At 47.6% G+C, this 18,840-nt stretch overlaps 3 protein-coding genes across 3 annotated transcripts; 1 reads left to right on the top strand and 2 right to left on the bottom strand.

Annotated features, from left to right (window-relative positions):
- Window positions 1-1,489: 1,489 nt before the first annotated feature.
- On the bottom strand, window positions 1,490-4,604 carry TMEM50A (transmembrane protein 50A). The gene is made up of 7 exons (XM_059830845.1): window positions 4,546-4,604; window positions 4,051-4,162; window positions 3,535-3,647; window positions 3,070-3,137; window positions 2,771-2,863; window positions 2,126-2,186; window positions 1,490-1,824 (listed from the first exon to the last, which is right to left on the bottom strand). The coding sequence occupies exons 2-7, from the start codon at window positions 4,141-4,143 to the stop codon at window positions 1,779-1,781; spliced, it is 474 nt and encodes a 157-aa protein (XP_059686828.1). The 5' UTR covers window positions 4,144-4,162; window positions 4,546-4,604; the 3' UTR covers window positions 1,490-1,778.
- Window positions 4,605-4,878: 274 nt separating this feature from the next.
- On the top strand, window positions 4,879-10,023 carry RSRP1 (arginine and serine rich protein 1). The gene is made up of 6 exons (XM_059830792.1): window positions 4,879-5,074; window positions 5,271-5,326; window positions 6,602-7,231; window positions 7,572-7,726; window positions 8,930-9,013; window positions 9,496-10,023. Exons 1-6 carry the CDS (start codon window positions 4,986-4,988, stop codon window positions 9,679-9,681), a joined length of 1,200 nt encoding a protein of 399 aa, XP_059686775.1. The 5' UTR covers window positions 4,879-4,985; the 3' UTR covers window positions 9,682-10,023.
- A 951-nt stretch (window positions 10,024-10,974) lies between these two features.
- Window positions 10,975-13,484, bottom strand: SYF2 (SYF2 pre-mRNA splicing factor). The gene is made up of 7 exons (XM_059830901.1): window positions 13,428-13,484; window positions 13,231-13,338; window positions 12,731-12,856; window positions 12,327-12,444; window positions 12,115-12,205; window positions 11,489-11,587; window positions 10,975-11,379 (listed from the first exon to the last, which is right to left on the bottom strand). Exons 1-7 carry the CDS (start codon window positions 13,482-13,484, stop codon window positions 11,214-11,216), a joined length of 765 nt encoding a protein of 254 aa, XP_059686884.1. The 3' UTR covers window positions 10,975-11,213.
- Window positions 13,485-18,840: the final 5,356 nt, after the last annotated feature.

The following is an 18,840-nucleotide window of genomic DNA, read 5'->3' as shown; positions in this document are numbered from 1 at the left end:
ATCTTGCCAGACTGAGCTCTTTGAGTTATCTGACAGCTTAAAGAAAAATCTGTAATTACTTGGCCCAGGCTAGCTATTTGGAAGTTCAAATAGCAAGAAGTTAAATTGTTCTGCTTGCGGACAGTGCCCCTGAAATCAGTGGTATTTACTCATATTTAAGATTCAGCAGCAAACCTCAGACCAGCCCGTCTGTGCAGTGGCAGTCTGCGCCACCATGGGGTCAGCTGCCTGAAGGGTGTGGACAACTGGAGAGGCCAAGGGAACGGTCCTTAGTGCTGCTTGGTACCAGCGCTGGGACCCCGCTTCTGAAGCATCTTCTGTTGAGTTTTTTTACGCCGAGACAAGCAGGGGCCTTTGGCGCACGAGCCAGGGCCCAGTCAGGCAGGGGATTCTGTGCAAATGAACCCTTGTTTTTAAATGGATTGTAATCCTCGGTGTTTCTTCTTTGTTTCAAACTAGTTGACATAGAAAAACTCTTTCAAAAATGCTTACCTAATAAAAAAGTCAAAATTTGATGTGTTTTTTTTATTCAGCACGCTTGCTTAAAAGTGAAGTAACGAGGAAAAATGTAACACTGAAGACAACGCACACGTTCTTTGATGCTCGCTGCAGTAAAGCGTGCTGACCTCAATTCATTCGGAATTAAGCAAAAAGTAGATGATGACTACAGTTAAAGAAGCGTGAGACAGGTTTCAAGTACTGAAAAATTACTTGCAGAGGAAGGGCCAGTTTTTCTTATTTCCAGGTCACAAATAGCCAGTGATCTGCTGACGGTGACATTCAGCCTGGATGCCCACTTACGTAAGTTGCGTTATCTCACAGTTAACACACTACTACCCATGTAATAGCGTAATCCAGGCTCAACCCATGCACTTCCAGCAACCGACCAAACGTAACTTCTGCAACACAAACGGCTTCTGCTGTTTTCTAGCAGGAATGCTTTTAAGGAATAGTATTTTATTCCCTCCCTTTTCCCCACATCTCTTTTATCATTGATTTCTTGAGCAAGCAGCCTAGGTGAATGCATAGGAAGGGGCAGACACAGGATCAAAATTCTCCCTGCTAGTGACTGTCCCTGGGCTGAGGAGTACTCTTTGCCAAAGAGAGAACTCTGATCTGAAAAGTATTCTTCCCTTTTTTTACAGCAGTTAGAGAATAGTTGACAGCAAGCTTTGTGGATGAGGTACTTCCATCTAGAGCCACTACATAATTTGTACTTATGCCTCTACAATGTCACAACAACAGTAAGTTGTTACTCATTATCGCCATAGGATAAATTAAATATTGGGGGGGCGGGAATCCCAAAGCAGCACAGCTCTATATTGGGCAAGAAAAGCCATACACCAGTAAGTTTTTAAATCAGAGAAATGGTTATATTGCCCAGATACAGGAAATATTTAATAAATATATGTTAAAAAATTGGTTTAAAGCAATTTTAGTAACTCTTGGATTGTAAATAACATCATAGAAACAGCTGGTTAAATACATCCATTTTCCACTATTCTCTTTACTTGTAGCAAACATCATATCATAAAAGTGACTGCCGTTGTTACTCGCAGCAGTTTTACATTTGTCAAAAACATGACAACATTTAAATCAACATACAAGAGTAAAAAAATTAAACAGACTAGAACCAGAATTTTTAGTCCTGTGATTTAAGTTTTCCTTGTTTTATCTTTAGACACAATTGAAGGTCACTGTTTACAAAATGGTTTTACAAAATTTTGGGAGTGTGCAGTTAAAAAACCGGCATGGCCCATGCGCTTCCACAGGCGTGTTCATTGCCACAAATCTTCCGTGCGACCAAATTTGAAGACCAGTCCTCTGTTTAAAACAGAATAAAGGGACATGAGTATGTAACAGAGCAAATCAAATACCTAGTATTTTAAATACATGATTTCAGGGAGCAAGTTGTAGTATTTGGAAATCCAATTCCTGGTCCTGCAATGAGACCTATGCAGACAGATCCCAGAGATCTACTGCCTTTACCAGCAGTTTATTCACACATGTCTAGTAACAAAACAGGGCTTAAGGAAAAAAAAAACCAAACCAGATTACAGCAAGTTTCAGTTTTTATCATTAAAAACAAATTAGATAAGAAACTAACAAAGGAAGATAGTCTTACCCAAAAAAGATGAACGCATTCTGGAAAAACACAGCTATTCCTGGGTATACTACTGGTTTTTCTAACAAAAGAAAAAAATATCTGTACTTTTTTGGAAGTAATTTTCACACCTATCCCACCTATTGACATTTCAGAAACACCAAGTTGCACTAGGATAGCAAAGATAACCAGTTGCATTTAAATACGAACATTTGGAGTCAAGAGTTGCCTTCACAAAAAGTTACCGTGGCTCATGTTAAGGTATGAATTTAAATAGGCAATTTGAATTATTTTTTCCCTTTTGCTAACTTAGCATATAGGCTTTGGGAGCAATTTGCATGAAATCAGTAATTTTTGTTCTGGGAATAAGTGTTCACCCAGGAAATTATTCCCATATAACTGCATCAGTTTAATTATATCAGTACAGTTCCCAAGTGACCAAGACCTGTGTTTCTAAGGAGGCTAGTGGAAGTTTGTGACTGAAAAGTAGATAAAAACCACCCCAATAACAGTAGATGGTATGGAGTAGCGGTGCGTAGGGAACCAAAATATTAAAACTGGGCCTGCCTAGGAACTATCTAAAAATAAGTTCTAAAATTCAACAGTCATTTAAAATACTTTAAACTTTCAAAAACACATCAGGTCGCATTCCATGCTGTATCTTACCTTTAACAACGTAGCCTCCAAAAAGGATCCACATGGAAGCAATCAGAGATCCAAAAGCCATCATAAAACCGATGAACAGCCAGATCCGAGCACCTTGAAAAAGACGTAGGGATGTTTTGTGCCTGTGTCCGAGGACAGACACTTGCGACTTTTAGCGTGCTTTTGTTCCAGAGCACCTTCTGTGCACACCAGAGCTATGCACAGATAGACAACATGCACACTGGTACCGTTCTTACAACTCTTCCAAGACTTAAAGACTTCACAGATCAATTGCTATACAATAGCCTATGCCACTGTACCTGTTTGTCCCAGACAGCCTTCACTGTAACTGTCACCCCGCACTTGTCCATTAGACACTGCATTGATCCTGTACCAGCAAAACAGGATAAAACCGGGTAAACGTAGGTAAAGCAAGGAGTAAGTGTTTATGAAGCAACAGGAGAAACTTCTCAGAAACCTATATAAAAAGAATGATGTTGTATTTCTTGCATTTTTTGGATTTTTTTTTTTTTTAAAAGGGCGACAAAACTAGAACTTAAAAAGCATTTCTCCAAAGACTAATAGGACTTGGACCTGTACTACATACTTAATTTTTTAAAATGGTTTCTTACTATAAATATCAACAAATACAAGAAAGATATTAGAGATACTCAGACAGTAACTTGATTTGTTATTCTTAGTTTAAAGAAGACTATGCATTCTTTTATTAATTGCACAAAATAAGTTCTAGGAGTGTGTAGCTCTGATCAAGAAATTACACTTACATTAGGAACGCAATAGTGGCTATAACCCCGCAAGCATGGTATGAATGGTTGAAATCTTCCACTTTAGGGTATTTTACAGCTGCATCTATGATTATCCACCAACCTGTAAAAAACTATTCAAAAAGAAGAAAAAGCACGACAGTTTAAAATATGGACACAAGCCTTTTAACAATATATGATTACTTTAGAAAAAGTAACATTAATATATAAAATCATTCTGACAGTCTCCAACCCAGCATCAACTGATAGCATAACTGGTTTTGCTATCGATTTAGGAACAAGGTTAAATGCAAAGCCAGAGATTGACCTACTCTAATAGTTATTACACGGGTAGAAGCTGCAAAACTCAAGTAACACGTAGATGCCAGCACCCAGAGCAGATTTTGTTGCTGCTACGTACAAGGACAATGTATCCCTGTTCTTCCTTTTACGTCCAAACGGCTAATAATTTTTAGCTCGTCGGCAGCTGACTACATCTACAAAGCCCGAAAGCGGCGTAAGGGCAACCGTACATACCAGCACTCCCGCAGCAACAGAAGCGATCGTGTTTCGTTTCTCTCCCCAGTCGACGCACTCCGAGCACCTCAAGCTCTCAAGAAAACCTGACATTTTTCAGCGCTCTGAAGAACTAAAGAAGAAAAAGGGACAACTCTTTCCAAGAGGAAACCCATCACGCTTCAAGAGCTGGTATGCAGCAGTGCGCATCGTGCAAGGCAGGTTAAAACCGCCACAGGCTGCCTGAGGATCCCCCAGCCAGGGCCCCTTCTCGAGGGACGACCGAGCAGAGCAGCTGACAGAGCCCGGCCACCCACACCCACCCGGGGCACCGCTGGCGCCTCAGCGCTGAGGCGAAGACACCACCGCTCAGCGCACCCAGCCCCCGGAGGGCGCCCCGCCGCCCCTGAGGCCGGGGACATCCGGCGGGGCTGTGGCCATCCGGGACGGGGAGAAGGCGCCGGCCAAGCGGCCCGCCCTGTCCGGGGAGCGCGCACACGCCGCCTCTCCGCTTACCTGAGGGCGGGGAACGACCGTCGGCCAGCGGCAAACCGACGCGCGCGCAGCAGCCCCAACCGCCGCCAGCCAGCCGCTGAGGCACACACTGCGCACGCGCGGCGTTCAGCTGATGCGCTCCGGCGGAGTCATGAGACGGGGAGGCTTGGCGCAGGCGCACTGGGTAAAGGCGGGCCCCAAATCCTTCTGCGCATGCGCTGCAGTACTAGAGGCGAGGGAGGGGATGGCGGTCAGTGCGCATGCACGGGAAAGACGCTCGACCTCTGCGCGTGCGCCCTACTTTCCTGTTACGTAAGGGGAGGGGGCAGTTCTGGAAGGTTCTCGGCTGCCCTCAGTCGCTGCTGGGTGGTGGGAGCGGGCGGCGGCTGCTGTGAGGGCTGCGTCGTGCTGGGGCTGTATCGCGGCTTCTTTCCTGGGTGGAAGGCACCTGGCCGCTCGCTATGGGGGTGACTCATGAAACGGGGCTGTCTCCTCAGGCGTCGCCGCTGGAGCAGGATCCGTGTGGGGGCAGCCCGGCTGGCTGGAGCCGGTGAGCTGGCGGGGCGGTTGGCGGGGCACCGCGGGGGCAGCTCCGCGGAGGCGGGGGGCCTGGGGCGCGCTCGCAAAAGGCGGTTATTCGGGGTGGTGGGAGGGGAGATGCCGTTACTTTTCTTTCGTTGAACGTGCCGTTGCGGGCTGATCGCGGGGTGGAGGACGCAGATTATTCACGTTTCTCTTCGTTACAGAAGCGCCGTGGTGTCTGACGGGAACCAGCACCGGGGGTGTCCGGCGGCTCCCAGCGGTAAGTGCCCGTGAACAGCCTCTGACGCGACCTCCCGTCCCTGTGAATTCAGCCCGCTAATGTGTGGGTGGAGGGGACCGCGCTTTCTGCGCGAAGGCCAGTTGTGTCAGAACACGTGAGATGTGCCCAGTATTTACGGTGTTGGCAACAGTGATGTCAAGGTAGTGTAGCGATGGGAGGTGGGGGTGGTGTTTGAGCTCGGAATTAATCAGCTGTTTGGTCTTAGCTGTGCCCTGTATGGGGTTTGTGTCCTTGGCCCTTGTTTAGAGGTGGAGCAGTGAAACTTGAGCTTTAGTAGTAGCAAGGGAAATGCTTCTTAGAAACTCGTGTAGGACTTGTACCCTTGATCGATTTCAGTGAGGTTTTAAGAGTTACGTGGTAACTTTGGTTTACAGTGAGCACCGAACAGAAATTTTGTGATAATGCAAGCTTCCTTAAACTGTACAGTGATGACGTAACTCGGGGTTTAAGTACTGGTGATAAGATAGTTACACCCTAGAATACAGTAACCTTTGTAGATATAAAATGGCTGCCACTAGAGGGACAGCCATTTTAATTATTAATATGTAATCTTAACAAGTGTTACATCCTTTTCAAGTCATATCCAGTGACTCATTAGCTGTATTTATTACTAGTTATGTAGCATGTTTTTAGTAGCAGCTTGCTACATATGCTGCTGGGATGTGTGGAGCTTTGTGCAAATGTTTTTTTAATGTGGTAACAGTCAAGATACTGAAGTGGCTGGTTTATACTTTGAAGGTATTTTTTTTCCCTTGTTGGAGGAAAACAATAAAACTTCATAGAACTACAGAAGAAAACTATTCGATTTGTACTGATCTGGAAGGCAAGCGGTTATTTTGCATTGTAGATGCAATAGGCTGCATTTAGAATAGATTGAAGATAAAATACCTTAAAAATTCTGTTTGGAGGGGAAAAAAAAGATACTAACTGCTTTTCATAAAAACTGTGTGCTTGCCTAGCAAATGAAGTGTATTAAACTTAAAACCCACACAGACAAACCTCTTCAAAACTCCATACAGAGCTACTCATGGTTGAAACGGATGGTTTTTTTATTTCCTATAGAAAACTGACTGGAGGAGTGGAAATGATGAAACTTTAAAATTGTCATGTGCAAAACATGCTGCTAAACTGGATGAGAATTGTTGGTGTGTTTAATTATCCTTGAACTTTTTGTCTGTGTGTCATAATGTTTGTTGCTGTATAAATGACTTGCTGCATGTAAATGATTAGCTTACCCCTCCCCACCCACAACAGGAACAGAGACTGGGTATTACCGAACAACAATAAAAACGGAACCAACTTCTGAAAGTACCTGCATGGAGAAAACGGTGGTTAGGAAAACTGATGATATGACAGACTTCATGGATGACTTAACCCTCAGCTCACCAAAGAAAAGAGAGTCATCTTTGAGATCCAAGAGAAGTTGTGATCGGTCGTCAACAAGGTCATCTAGCAGATCCTCCTGCAGTTCACAGTCCAGTTCAAGTAGTTCCTCTTCAGCTTCCTCCAGGAGTTGGAGCCGGTCCAGATCCAGATCAAGGTCATGGGCTAGAAGAAATGGTTCCCGAAGGTACAGAAGATACTCTCGTTCATATTCCAGAAGTCGGTCGAGATCACGTGGCTACATGAGGTACCGAGGAAGGTACCATGCCAGACACTACAGGAGGTACCACCGCTCTCCTCTGAGGTATAGATCACGCAGTAGGTCATGGTCTCGTGGAAGATCATACTACAGAAGGTCCTATTCGAGAAGCAGATCACGTTCAAGAGGCCGAAGATATTACGGATTTGGGCGAACTGTATATCCCGAGGTTTACAGGAGCTGGAGAAGCAGATCACGAACGAGGTCTCGGAGTAGATCACCTCTCCATTTGAGTGAAAAAGGTACGTTTTTTTGAGACTTTCATTGTGTGAGCGCCTCAAAACATACAAATTGTATTAACTAGTCAAATTCTTATCTGTATACTTGCTTTATAGACCGTAACTGATAATGGCAATGTAGAAGAAAATCTGTCTGGTTATAAAAATGTATTTACAAAAAGTAGTTCAGAGCATATTCTTTGCACTTCCAACTGAAGCTAATTCTCCCAAGTTCTGATGAAAATGCATCGCAGTTGATGCTTCCATAGGTGCAGCGATAGTAAACCTGCAGGTTTTAGGCTTCTGTGAGTAGGTACGTGTTGATTTAAGCGTAAGAGAATGACACTTTTTTTTCCTCTTGTAGACAAGAGGGAACTCCTGGAAATTGCGAAAGCTAATGCTGCAAAAGCTCTGGGAACAGATAACATAGTCTTGCCAGCAAGCTTGAAGATCCTTACCCCTTCCAAAGAGATAAAAAATGAAAAACAAGAGCACAAAGATCCTGGAGAGTCAGCTGAGGTAAGTATGAACTGGAGTATTCTCAGTGAAAAGGTAAACACTTCTTAAAACTTGTCTTCTGCATGGATGTGTTTTATAGTTTTTAACTGTGGAGTTTGTGATTATGAATTCAAACCCTTGAACAAAAACTTCAGTTTTACTGGAATGCTAAAAACTGCTCTAGAATCCACTGTAGACTTAAGCTGAAAGTACTGTGGACTCTTAAGAGGTGGTTGATCCACTGAGTACACGCAGGCTTTCCAGTAGTGATAGGTTGGGAAGGAGAGGTGAATGCAGTTTGTTCTTTTAAGTTGTTCTTGCCCATTACTTAGACTAGTTTATGTGTTTCTGACCTAAAACAAAGAGTCTCCTTACCAAACCTAGTGAATAGTGTGGGGTTTTTTTAAAGGTTAAATCTTGCTACTCTTTTTAATTGTTAAAAGCTTTTCATATGCAACAAACTGTTTCCCAGAAATTACATACCCAAGCACACAATGCATTTTACATACTTTATTTCTGTCTTATAGAAATCATGACTATGGTTCCAGACATGATGAAGAAAATCTGTTGGTAATTAAGGGACTTGTGGGCTATAGCTGCTGTGAATTTAAGGGAGGGAGAAACTTGAGCAGCTTAAACTGAATTTGAATTTTAGTTTGGCTCTGTTATGGTGTGTTAACCTGATTCGTGATAAATACAAAACTGCAATAACTGTCACATCGATCAGATACTGCTATTTCAAATGGAAGTAAATTTACTAAGGGTTTTAGACAAATGGTACAGGCATCCCTTTCATAATATATGCAATATATTCCAGATGTTGAGAGAGTACAGAAGAAGAGGCCTGCATCACTTGCAGATAAGTTTACTGTCATTATCCAAAGCTCTGCAGGATGGATATGCAGAACTTAATGCAACCTACACTACCACTACACTTCATCTTATGGCAGTCCATGCTTTGAATTGTTTGAATCCTTTTTAAAACTGTAACTGGGGCATGGATGGCAGGTCACGTGTGAATTGGCACAATGACATTGGTAAAAATACGGAATGCTTTTCGAATTGCGTTCAACATTGATCTGTTTGCATATTTAGTAGCTTACAGCTACTTTTGATATAAATACCTGAAACAACTCTGCCAGAAAGTTCACGCTCTCTAGTAACTGCCTTAACTTGCACAGAATAACATACCCTCCCACTGAAGCTGTGTGTGCTCTTCTCTAGCAACCCAGAAGAGCGGCAGAAGACATGACCAAGAGTGGAATGGAGCGAGCAACCGTACAGAGAAGCATTTCTTTCAGTCCTAATGTAAGTGTGATTTCCCAAGATGGAAGTCCAGTACTTCGTCCCTCCTGCATTAGGCTTTCCCCAGCGTTGGTTGCTAGATTAAAGGTCTTACAAATATACCTAGTTGAATTTAATGGCTCGAGAATTACTTTCCTGGGGGAGTTGGATCATACTTTAGCAGTAGAACACTGTAAATACACTACAGCAGTGCATTTAAAATAGATGTTTACCTTTCAAGGCTTAATAATGTTGAATGCCTATACTGTACTACAGACTCAAAAGTGTATGCCAGAACTGGTTTATGCCAGAACTTACTTCAAGTTACATGTTTGGTTATATTTTGATAATGCAGAACTAAGGAAAAAGCAATTTCCCTGAATCCTCTGTCAATTAAGTGTATGAAAACATTTGTCTTCGTGGCACAGATTAAACCCCTTGAAGTTGACAGGTCTTAATACATTCCTTCTCATTCTAGCATTTTTAAAGGAAACTTCTTTTTCCAGAACACAATGGCAAAACCAGTACTACAGAAACCAGTGAGCCATGTTGTTAAAGAACCGGCAGTTTCTCCGGGAAGAGAAGAGGACAGAAAGGGAAGTCCCTATGGGCAATGGGTTCCTGTCAAGAAGGAGGAGAAGAAAACATTTTTAAACTTCTCACCTAAAAGTGCACTGTTCAGGGCACGCTAGCGTATTTTTCTTGCTGTCTCTTGGCTGCAGTGTTACGCATCCTTCAGTAGTCAGATCTGAAATTTTCTGATCAGGTTGAAGACTTGTTAATACTGAGTATTTATTTTGAGATGTTAATTTTGGAATCTTAGGTTTCTCTTTCAGATCTAGAGCACAGTGATCCAGAAGCCACAGATGGGAAATCTTGTGTATATTTGTAAATATTTTTGTATTGCTTTAATGGACTAGAACTTACAGGTGGGTAACTTTTTCTAAACAATAGTTCAGTAGCTGTTATTTTGAACACTTGATTTATGTTGTATAACTGTTTACTTCAAGTAAATAAACTAGTTTTGCACTGGCTTCTCCATGTGTCAAGTATTAGACCTGTGTTCGGTAACGAGTTGCCTGTGTCCTATAAGTGATTATTTCCAGGTTCAGCTTTCTCTTACCCTACTGTTACCACAGTGTGCAACAGAAGATCATTTTTGCATCATTCTGAAGGTGGACCTTTACGCTGGAATGGTTCCTGCCCAGGCTGTGGCTAGTTCAGGGCCTCCAGAGTAACTTCCCCAGATACCCCTCTGCCAAGTGGAAGGCTTGTGTTGGCTCTGTACCTGACTGACATATGTGAAGCTGCTGCTGGTCTCACTGTCAAAACCGTTGCACCTGAGCAGCTGTCACTTCTGCTGAACTTGACTTAGTGCTGGCTTGTGTTTTGATTTAGGTTGCTTTAAAAACAGACTTTAAGGGCTCACTCTGTAAGGTGGTAAGCAAATCGTGAAGTTGTGGGAGATGGCTTTGTGATACCCATGGTACAGGTATCAGCTGAGAGCTGTGGGATTTAGCAGTACACTGCACTTAGCTCCATGGCTCACCAGAACCTTTGCGAAGAAAAGCACTGCAAGTAAGTCAACAGGCTGTTGCATGGTTTTGGGAGCAGTTGTGCTCACTTTTTGTAAAAATAAATGGCTAGTAAAATAAACTACTGCACCTCTGGTCTGGAAGCTTCTTTAAGAAACTATTAAATTGCCAAACGTACTGAGGATTACGTGTTTTGTGGCAACTTGAAGTTAATGCTTGAGATAATCTGTGTTCCTCGCCCCCTTGGTGAGGAGGACGGGCACTTTGCTGCCTGGGCAGTGGACAGCTGTGCTGTGCAGGTCTGGCATGTGACAGAGCTGGGGGGAGCTTCCCTTTCACAGAAAGGTCATGTGTGTTCCTCAAGTAGTACTTCATCTTGCTAAACAAGTGTTTTCAGGGACTTTATCCATCTTCAGCTACTGGAGAATGAAGACAAGCTTTATTCCAAATTGATAATGAGTTTGTGTTTATTTCAAACATGAAATTGCACAAGCTGGTTACTTCAGCAAGTAAAGGCTATATACAGCTGTTATGCACATTACTTCTGTTATATTACATACACTGTTGAGTTTACAAAGTACTTAGTGAGGGCTACAAAGTATTTTTCTGATAGATTAAAGTTGCCTGCAAAATCACTGCGCCAATAACAGACGTAGGGCTGTCGTGTGTGCTTTGCTGGAGGTGACAGTTCAGACGGCTGTTCCCCTCTCCAAGTTCTGTTTGATCTCGGCTGTGTACTTCCCGTAGAACCTCTCTGCCTTCTTGTTGAACTTGGCGTTCCGCTCATTAATGTAGTCGATGTCTGCGTCGTCATTGTAAGGACGTCGTCGACTGTATTTTTCACGCTTTTCAATCCTGTAAGATGGACAGCAGTGTTTGAAGACCTGTGGGTGAACCCTGTGGATATGATTACACAAAGCTGCTCTGTCACATGCTTCTTTGTTTTATCTTGGTATTTACTTACTGTTTTTCAAGATCTGCAACCATTCTATCAACCCCTTCCTTAGATGGCACGTGAGTTCCGTGGAGAAGACTGTCAGATGTGGGATAAAGCGCTTCACCACTGGCCAAGAGTAACAGATAGCAGCAGTTAATACAAGTGATCGCCTGAGATTTCACTGCTTCTATTTAATTTTTAATGTAACACTTCGAGGCACTTAACTCCTATTGAACTGTGGGAGTCCAAGATGCAATATTGCAAACAAGCTCTCAGTTATTTTGAGAGACCCTAGCGCATGCCTTTAAAAGATACAGGAACCCACTGACATTCAAAACCTGTCTGAATGCAAACTTGGTAAGCTCTCTGTTGGTCCGCCTGTTCTTAAACCATGCCAGACTGCTTAAAAAAACACCCTAAACCTACTCCAAGAGTAATCTACTCATGCATTTAAATACCACCTAATTGACAAAATGCTGCAGGGACTACAGAGTAGATTATCAGGCCCTGTGTTTCAAGATAGTATTAAAAGACTAATTAATATTTCAGTATATATGAGAGTATGCATGTGCTGAAAGGATTAGTTTAAGTTAGTATTTGCTAATAATGTAGAAATCCCACAGACAGTATCAGATGCCTGAAATCAAACTTACTACTGCTCTTTGAGCTGCTCGTACCGCTCCAGGTCAGGCTTGATCTGCCGGGTTAACCTCTGGTACTGGCGCAGCTGAGCAGCCGCGTAATCTTTGGGAGAAAATGAACTGGTATCAGGGTGAAGGTTTTTATTTCATGGTTCAGTTTGCAGCTGAAATACTAACAAAGGTGTTTGTTATGAACACTGACAATTACATAGTTAAGCCATTACCTGAAAAGCCTAGATCTGGGTTTTTCCTCTTCTTTTTCCTTTCCCATCTCTCGGCATCCTCAGCACTGATCTCTAGCAGTTTAACCCGCTCATAGTCTTCTCCTCTCGCTGCACATTCCTAACACAGCACAAAGAACGCTTCAGTTCTAACAATAAGAGAGTGACCAAGCATCAAACTTAGTTGTAACTACCTAGATCAGTCCAGTCAACCCCTAGTGCAGGATAATAATTTAGGTAATGAGGAGGATTTTGGGATAATCTCTAACTAGGAGATGGATTTTTGGGGGGTAATGTCCATATAAGCTCCCAAGACTGTCTAGCCACCAGGAAGGGGGCTCGGCATCACTGCAGGCACTTGGACGGAGGCTCGGCTGGGTCACAGGAAGCCAAACTGTGGTGTTTACCTTTTTCTTTTCCTCCACCTTCAGCTCCCACTCCAGCCGAGCTTTTTTGGCTTCCCAGTTTGCTGGCAATTTAAGTCTTTTATCTTCTTCCACCACTTCTTGGTGATTCAGCTTGCGAGCCTCGTTCTAGGAACAAAACAGTTCGGTAACAAACTCCAGAGATGTGTGGCAACGCTCGCTCACAGAAACAAAACAAGCCCGGGACCCCCCAGGATCGCAGGCACCTGTCCCGGGAGGGGCCCAGGCCACCAGTCCCTGCTCTGCCACGTAAAGCGCTGCCTTTGACGAAGGGCTAAAGAAACCATCACCCGCCTGTACCGGCCAGGGAACCGCTGATGCGATGGGAACGGGGAACCGGCGGCACAACTTCCCCGGGCCGCGGCCGGCCTGAGCCCGAGCTGGGCCTGGCAGCCCCCGCCGCCCCTTCCGCTCGGCTTCCCCGCGCATCAGCGGCACCGCTTGCAGGAACCGGTCCCGCTCCGGCGGCCGCCGCCGCTTACCCGCTTCATGTGGAGCTCGCGGAACTTGCGCAGCCGCTCCTCCCGCTTCTGCGCTGCCGCCGCCGCCGCCGTGCCAGGCCTCGCCTCGTCCTCCGAGCCCGAGGAGCCCTGAAACCACCCACACTCAGCCACCGGCCCTGGGAAGGAGTCGGGAAACACCCCCCCCCCCCTTTCTTCCCCCCTCGCCGCCGCCTCACCCCGCCATCGGGATCGGGAGCCCCCAACCCGCCCAGCGCCGACACCGCCGCCGCCATCGCGCACGGTAAACGCTTCCGCTTCCGGCCTCGCGCACGTCCTGCCGGAGAGCTCCCGCGGCGCTCGTCCGCCCCCCAGCGGGCGGGAGGGGCTGCTGCCCCTTTCCTCTGCCTTCCCCTCACCTCCTGAGGCGGCCCCGAGGCCGAGGCCTTCCCCCGCCGCCATTACACCGGCCCGCGGTGCTCCTCGACGCCTGCGGGGCTTCTTTCTTTCCCCCGGGAGCTGGAGAGGCTCCAAGCTCTGCTCCCTGCCGCCACCTGGGAGGTGGCCTTGCCGCCACGGCCTCCGGTCGTCGTCTCCCCGCTCCGCTGCCTGATCTGAAACAAGCCGGTTGTTGCGGGGCGGCCCCCGCCTCGCCGGCAGCCCCGGTTGGTGGTGGTCTCCGACTCCATCAGCGTTCTGCGCGTGTGGGTTGGCCTTTACGGGCTTAACTTCTGTGTGCCGAGGAGAAGCAGATGAAAAGCGGTGACTCTCCTTTTTCGTCTTTGGAGGCAGATTTAAAGCCTTGCCACTGCATCTCAGAGCCGTCTGGAAAGCAATCTTTAAATTATCCCTGTATTCCAGACGCTAATGTCCGGGCAGGCAACCTACTGCCGGCTCGAAGTGGCTGCATGGCGTAGTAAACACTCTTAATCAACCTTTTTTCCTTCTTCCAAGGAATCGATGGGGTGACGCAAGTCCAAGTAAGGAAGCAGCATGTGAACCGGATGAACTCTGCTGTGCCTCAGCTCGCCTGGGAGCACCGGCGAGATCCAGGGTAGGGCCTGGCGTAGGACGAGAAACCAAGCAACAGCATCCCTCTGTCTCTGCCGCCGTCCGCTTGGCCACTCCAGGAATCACTCAGGTTACCCACAACAGATTTGCTCAGGGAGAAAGTTGCAGCTCTCACAGAAAACAAAAAGTTTTGCTGCAACTTCTGAGCGAAGAAAGTGCAAATTTCTGTAATACTGCTGCAGTGGCCAGGATCTTCCAGCCTTACGTAGATTTCTTCTAACGGTTTATCAGTAATATTGATATGCACATGCAAATACCTTTATGTGTATGTATGTGTAACATCCTCATATTTGTACAGTAAAGGGAGAAGGGTTCAGGGCTTTTGTTTTCCTTTGAAGAAACAATCCAAACCCCAGAAGGTTAAGGATTGCGGGCCAACGATATTTTTTAAATTGACCTTGTCAGCTCCGCCTCGTGTGACTTTCCAGCAGAGGGAAACACAGGACAAGCGATGAGGGTTCGTGGCAGTGGCAGGCAGCCCTGGCAATCGCGAACTATCTCTGTTCTCTTTTAACTTCACTTTCTTCCGCTGCCAAACTCTGATGCATGCTGAGTGATTAAAAATATCAAATCCAGTGTTACCCAGCAAGGAGTCAAATCAGAGAAAAAAAAAGAAACCCAACCTAGTGAAGCCAGTGCTGTAAAACTGAGCAGACTGGGGCAAAGAATGGGGAGCAGAAGGCTTTTCTATAGCCCTGTTGACAATATCTTAAGAAAAAGGAGAGGATTGTCCCGACATGGGTTGGTTTTTGGGTGTCCTTGTGTTTCCATGCACACGGAGTGAGCTGCCACAACACTGGGGACAGGGATCACTGGTGCTGGAAGAGGGGAGATTTCTGAAAGAAGCTGCCAGTGAAGCCGTTTATGTTGCACAGTAAATTGGGCAGCGCGCTGTCAAAATCTGAGTCACGTGCTTGGGCCACGGCTTTACCACTGTCTCTCTGTCTGTCTGATGCTCCGTCCTCTCTGCCCTGAGGTTGTCCCTTAGGTTCTGTCCTTGCTAGCTCTGAGCCCTTTGCAGCGAGGGATGTCCTGCCGCCTGCATAGGTGGCCCCGTGGAAAGGGTTTTTAGCGAAGGTGACCAGTTCATGACAGGAGCAAAGAAAAGCTGAGAAACATCTTATTGCTGCTGCAGCAGCAACCCTGGCGATGTCCGGGCAAGTCTTAGTGCTTGTAAAGAGGAGTAGCAGGATCCAGCCCTACTCACGTGCCCTAAGATGGTGCTTTGCTTCAGGGGCTGTCTCCATGTCCCTTGTGCGTGGGAACTGGTCGCCACACTTGGGATCGGAGAAGTTTTGGGAGCAGGGAGGGATGCTGGCTTGGCTTTCAGATGCATGAAATGCTGCATCAGCTGCACTCCCCCCGTAGCTCCCGCCTGTGGTCCCTTGACTGGCCTTTTATTTTCGGGAGCATGCAGACAATCTCCTGTGACACCTGAGCGCTGGGTGGCTCCTTGTCTCCTCAAAACACAAGTTAGGAGCCAGAAGAGAGGCGAGCGGCAGGGGAGGACGTGGGCTCTGGGCCGAGGCTGCCCCAGATACCTGCTCTGCTCCATGACATGGGGGTGGCCACAGCTCAGCTGCAGAATGAGGCCATCAGCCGCTTGCGTACTCGCTACCCTTTTATTTAGTCACGGGAAGCTGGATGGTTTTTATGGGTTTGTGCAGTGCCTTGGCCCAGCCAAGCCCTGAGCTCGGTGGAGCCTCTTTTCCCTTCTCACTGCCGTAATGCAGTTATAAAATAAACCCAAGAGGTTTCCCTGGCTTCTGTGGATTTGCTTCTGGGTCAGATGCCAACTCAGGGAGCCCGGTTCCTGGTGCAGGTGCCGAGTGCCTCCCCGGCTCGGTGATACTGCTGTGAATCCCAACCTGGCCTGAAAGAGCAGGGAATTCACCCAAACCCGCCTTGTGCCAAGGAGCAGGGACTGGTCCTGAGTGGGCTGACAGTGAGTACAAGCAGATCTGCTCTTGCTGTCACTTACAGTTAATTTATTTTTAGATTAAAAAATGTTTTTATTTCTCATGCACACAGAATTGGCACTGCTTTTTTGGGTTGTAGCTGACTCCATTGTCTTCTCCAGTTATGCCTCCCCTGCAGTGCCGAAATGAAAAATTCCAGTTACATATTGTACAGGGGATGGGAGCTCGGAGGAACTGACTCATCTCGGTTATATTTGTCCTTTTCAAAGGGGAAGATCCCGGTTGAGGGGTGGTGGGGGAACAGCATCGGTTATCTTCCATCCACCGCAGTAAACGTGATGCTTATATCAGGGGTCCGCAGGGCGCGTGGCCGAGTGCCCCTGCGAAGGCACCCAGGCGTCCTCACAGCGTGAAGCTCCTCAGGCTGCTCAGGCAGTCGAGGCAGCAGGGAAGGGAGGCCTTTGTGTCCTTTCTCAGAAAAATAATTGTGGCTGCAGCGTGCCAGAGGCCACAGCGCGCTCCCCAGGACACCAGCCAAGCCCCCGCAGGTAGCAAGCCCCAGCCCTGGGGACATTTCCCACCCGTGAGGGAGGGTGGATAGGGAGGACAACCCCAAGCTGGAGCTGAAGCGGGGTGCTGCAACGTGCCCAGCTCGCTCTGTGTGGGTAGCGCTTAAACACAACAGCCGAGACGCTGGGACGGCCGGTCCCTCGCCCTGAGCCGGGGCATCCCTCAGCATCTGTTCCCTAAATGTCCATCCTCGCTGCCTCTGTCCTGCGGTGCAGCCTCCATCTCCCACCCGCCGGGGCTGATCTGCTGCAGCACCCGGCCTGTGGGCAGCAGTGGCTTGAGCTGGGCGTGCGGTGCCGTGGCCGGACCTGCGACACCAAAGCGTGGATGTAGAACGCTGTGGCTTGGGTGTGCAATGCCGTGGCTTGGGCGTGCAATACCATGGCTTGGGTGTGCAGTGCCGTGGCTTGAGTGCGCAATGCCGTGGTTTGAACATGCAATGCCATGGTTTGGGTGTGCGATGCTGTGGTTTGGACGTGCAATGCTGTGGTTTGGGTGTGTAGCGCCGTGGTTTGGGTGTGTAGCGCCGTGGTTTGGGTGTGCAATGCCACAATCCAGACCTGCAATGCCACAACTTGGACCTGCGTTGCCGTGGGTCAGACCTGCAGCACGGCGGGTCCTTGCGCGGGGTGTAGGTGCTGCTGGAGATGGCAGGAATGGTGCGATGCTCTGCTGTGGCCAAGGACAGCTCTTCTCCCCTTGGTCCCGCAGGAGAGCTCACCCCTCCCCAGCCGCCGCGTGTCACAGCGGTGCCGTCATGTGCAACCTGCCACATGGGCTTCTTGCGTGTCAGAAGGGAGCCGTGAGCGTGCCGGGGGATGTGATAAGGCCCCGGCATGCAGTGGCGTGAGTACAGCTCTCCTGTGCCGTCCCAGCAGCTGCAGGAGCCGCTTCCACTTCCTGCCCGTCCCTGCCTGTGCAGTGCAGCTCCATGCTGTTCAACAGCTGCCGCGCTCCATCCTGTTTCGTGATGAAAGGTGCTTTAGAAGCGGAAGAAAGTTATGATGATCAGGAGAAATAATGTACAGGCAGGGCTGGAGACAAGGCAAGCCTGCGCTCATCCCGGTCCCAGCCCGTGGGCTGGGTGGTGGCGGCGGGGGGATGGACATCCTCAGCCCAGCAGCGGCACGGTGACCCTTCCCCGCCTCTGATTTTTGGGGAAACCACATGGGTGAGCGTGGGTGGCACATACGGGGTTGGTTTGCCGTGCTCCCGCTGGGCTGGCTTGCTGCAGCGCCATCCCAGCGGCGTGCCAACATCTGGGAATCTCAGACCTGTGGTGAAATCCCCTTTATCAATGAAAATTGGGGGCAGGAAAAGAGGCAGCACCCAGGATGCCCACGTGGCCGGGAGCCCTGGGGCTGGGACCAGCGGGGTGCTGGCATTGACCACGCTGGGAAGCCCTTTGCAAGCAGAAGCGCTGGTCTGGGTACAGAAGAAGAAAACCAGACCTAAAACTTGAGGAGTGGCTGAGGGAGCTGGGGTTGTTCAGTCTGGAGAAGAGGAGGCTGAGGGGAGACCTTCTCGCTCTCTACAACTACCTGAGAGGGGGTTGTGGTGAGGTGGGTGTTGGTCTCTTCTCCCAAGTGACAAGTGACAGGACAAGAGGAAATGGCCTCAAGTTGCGCCAGGGGAGGTCCAGGCTGGATATTAGGAAAAGTGTCTTTCCTGAGAGAGTGGTGAGACACTGGAATAAACTGCCCAGGGAAGTGGTGGAGTCACCATCACTGGAAGTGTTCAAGGAACGTGTGGACGTGGCACTGCAGGACATGGTTTAATGGGCATGGTGGGGTTAGTTGATGGTTGGACTTGATGGTCTTACAGGTCTTTTCCAACCTTAGTGATTCTGTGAGTCTGTGATCAAACTTGCAGTAACTGCATTAATCCAGTGAGACGGGCGACATACTAGTGTGTTGGTAGATAAGATTAATCAGAGCATATTTACTTATTGGAACAGATCTAATATACAGCTTTATTGTGTGTAGTTGTTAACCATGAAGAACTTTGGAGAGAGGGGAAATGCGAAGATTGTTTGTTTTTTAGGTAGAAGAGAAGCTGGTTTTCTTTCTGTCCGGTTCCTTTCAATCACAGA

This window comes from Gavia stellata, chromosome 29 (assembly GCF_030936135.1).
Source record: "Gavia stellata isolate bGavSte3 chromosome 29, bGavSte3.hap2, whole genome shotgun sequence".
Taxonomy (NCBI): Eukaryota; Metazoa; Chordata; class Aves; order Gaviiformes; family Gaviidae; genus Gavia; species Gavia stellata.
The sequence above is the reverse complement of the archived record's forward strand: the minus strand, read 5'-3'. Positions and strand labels throughout refer to the sequence as shown.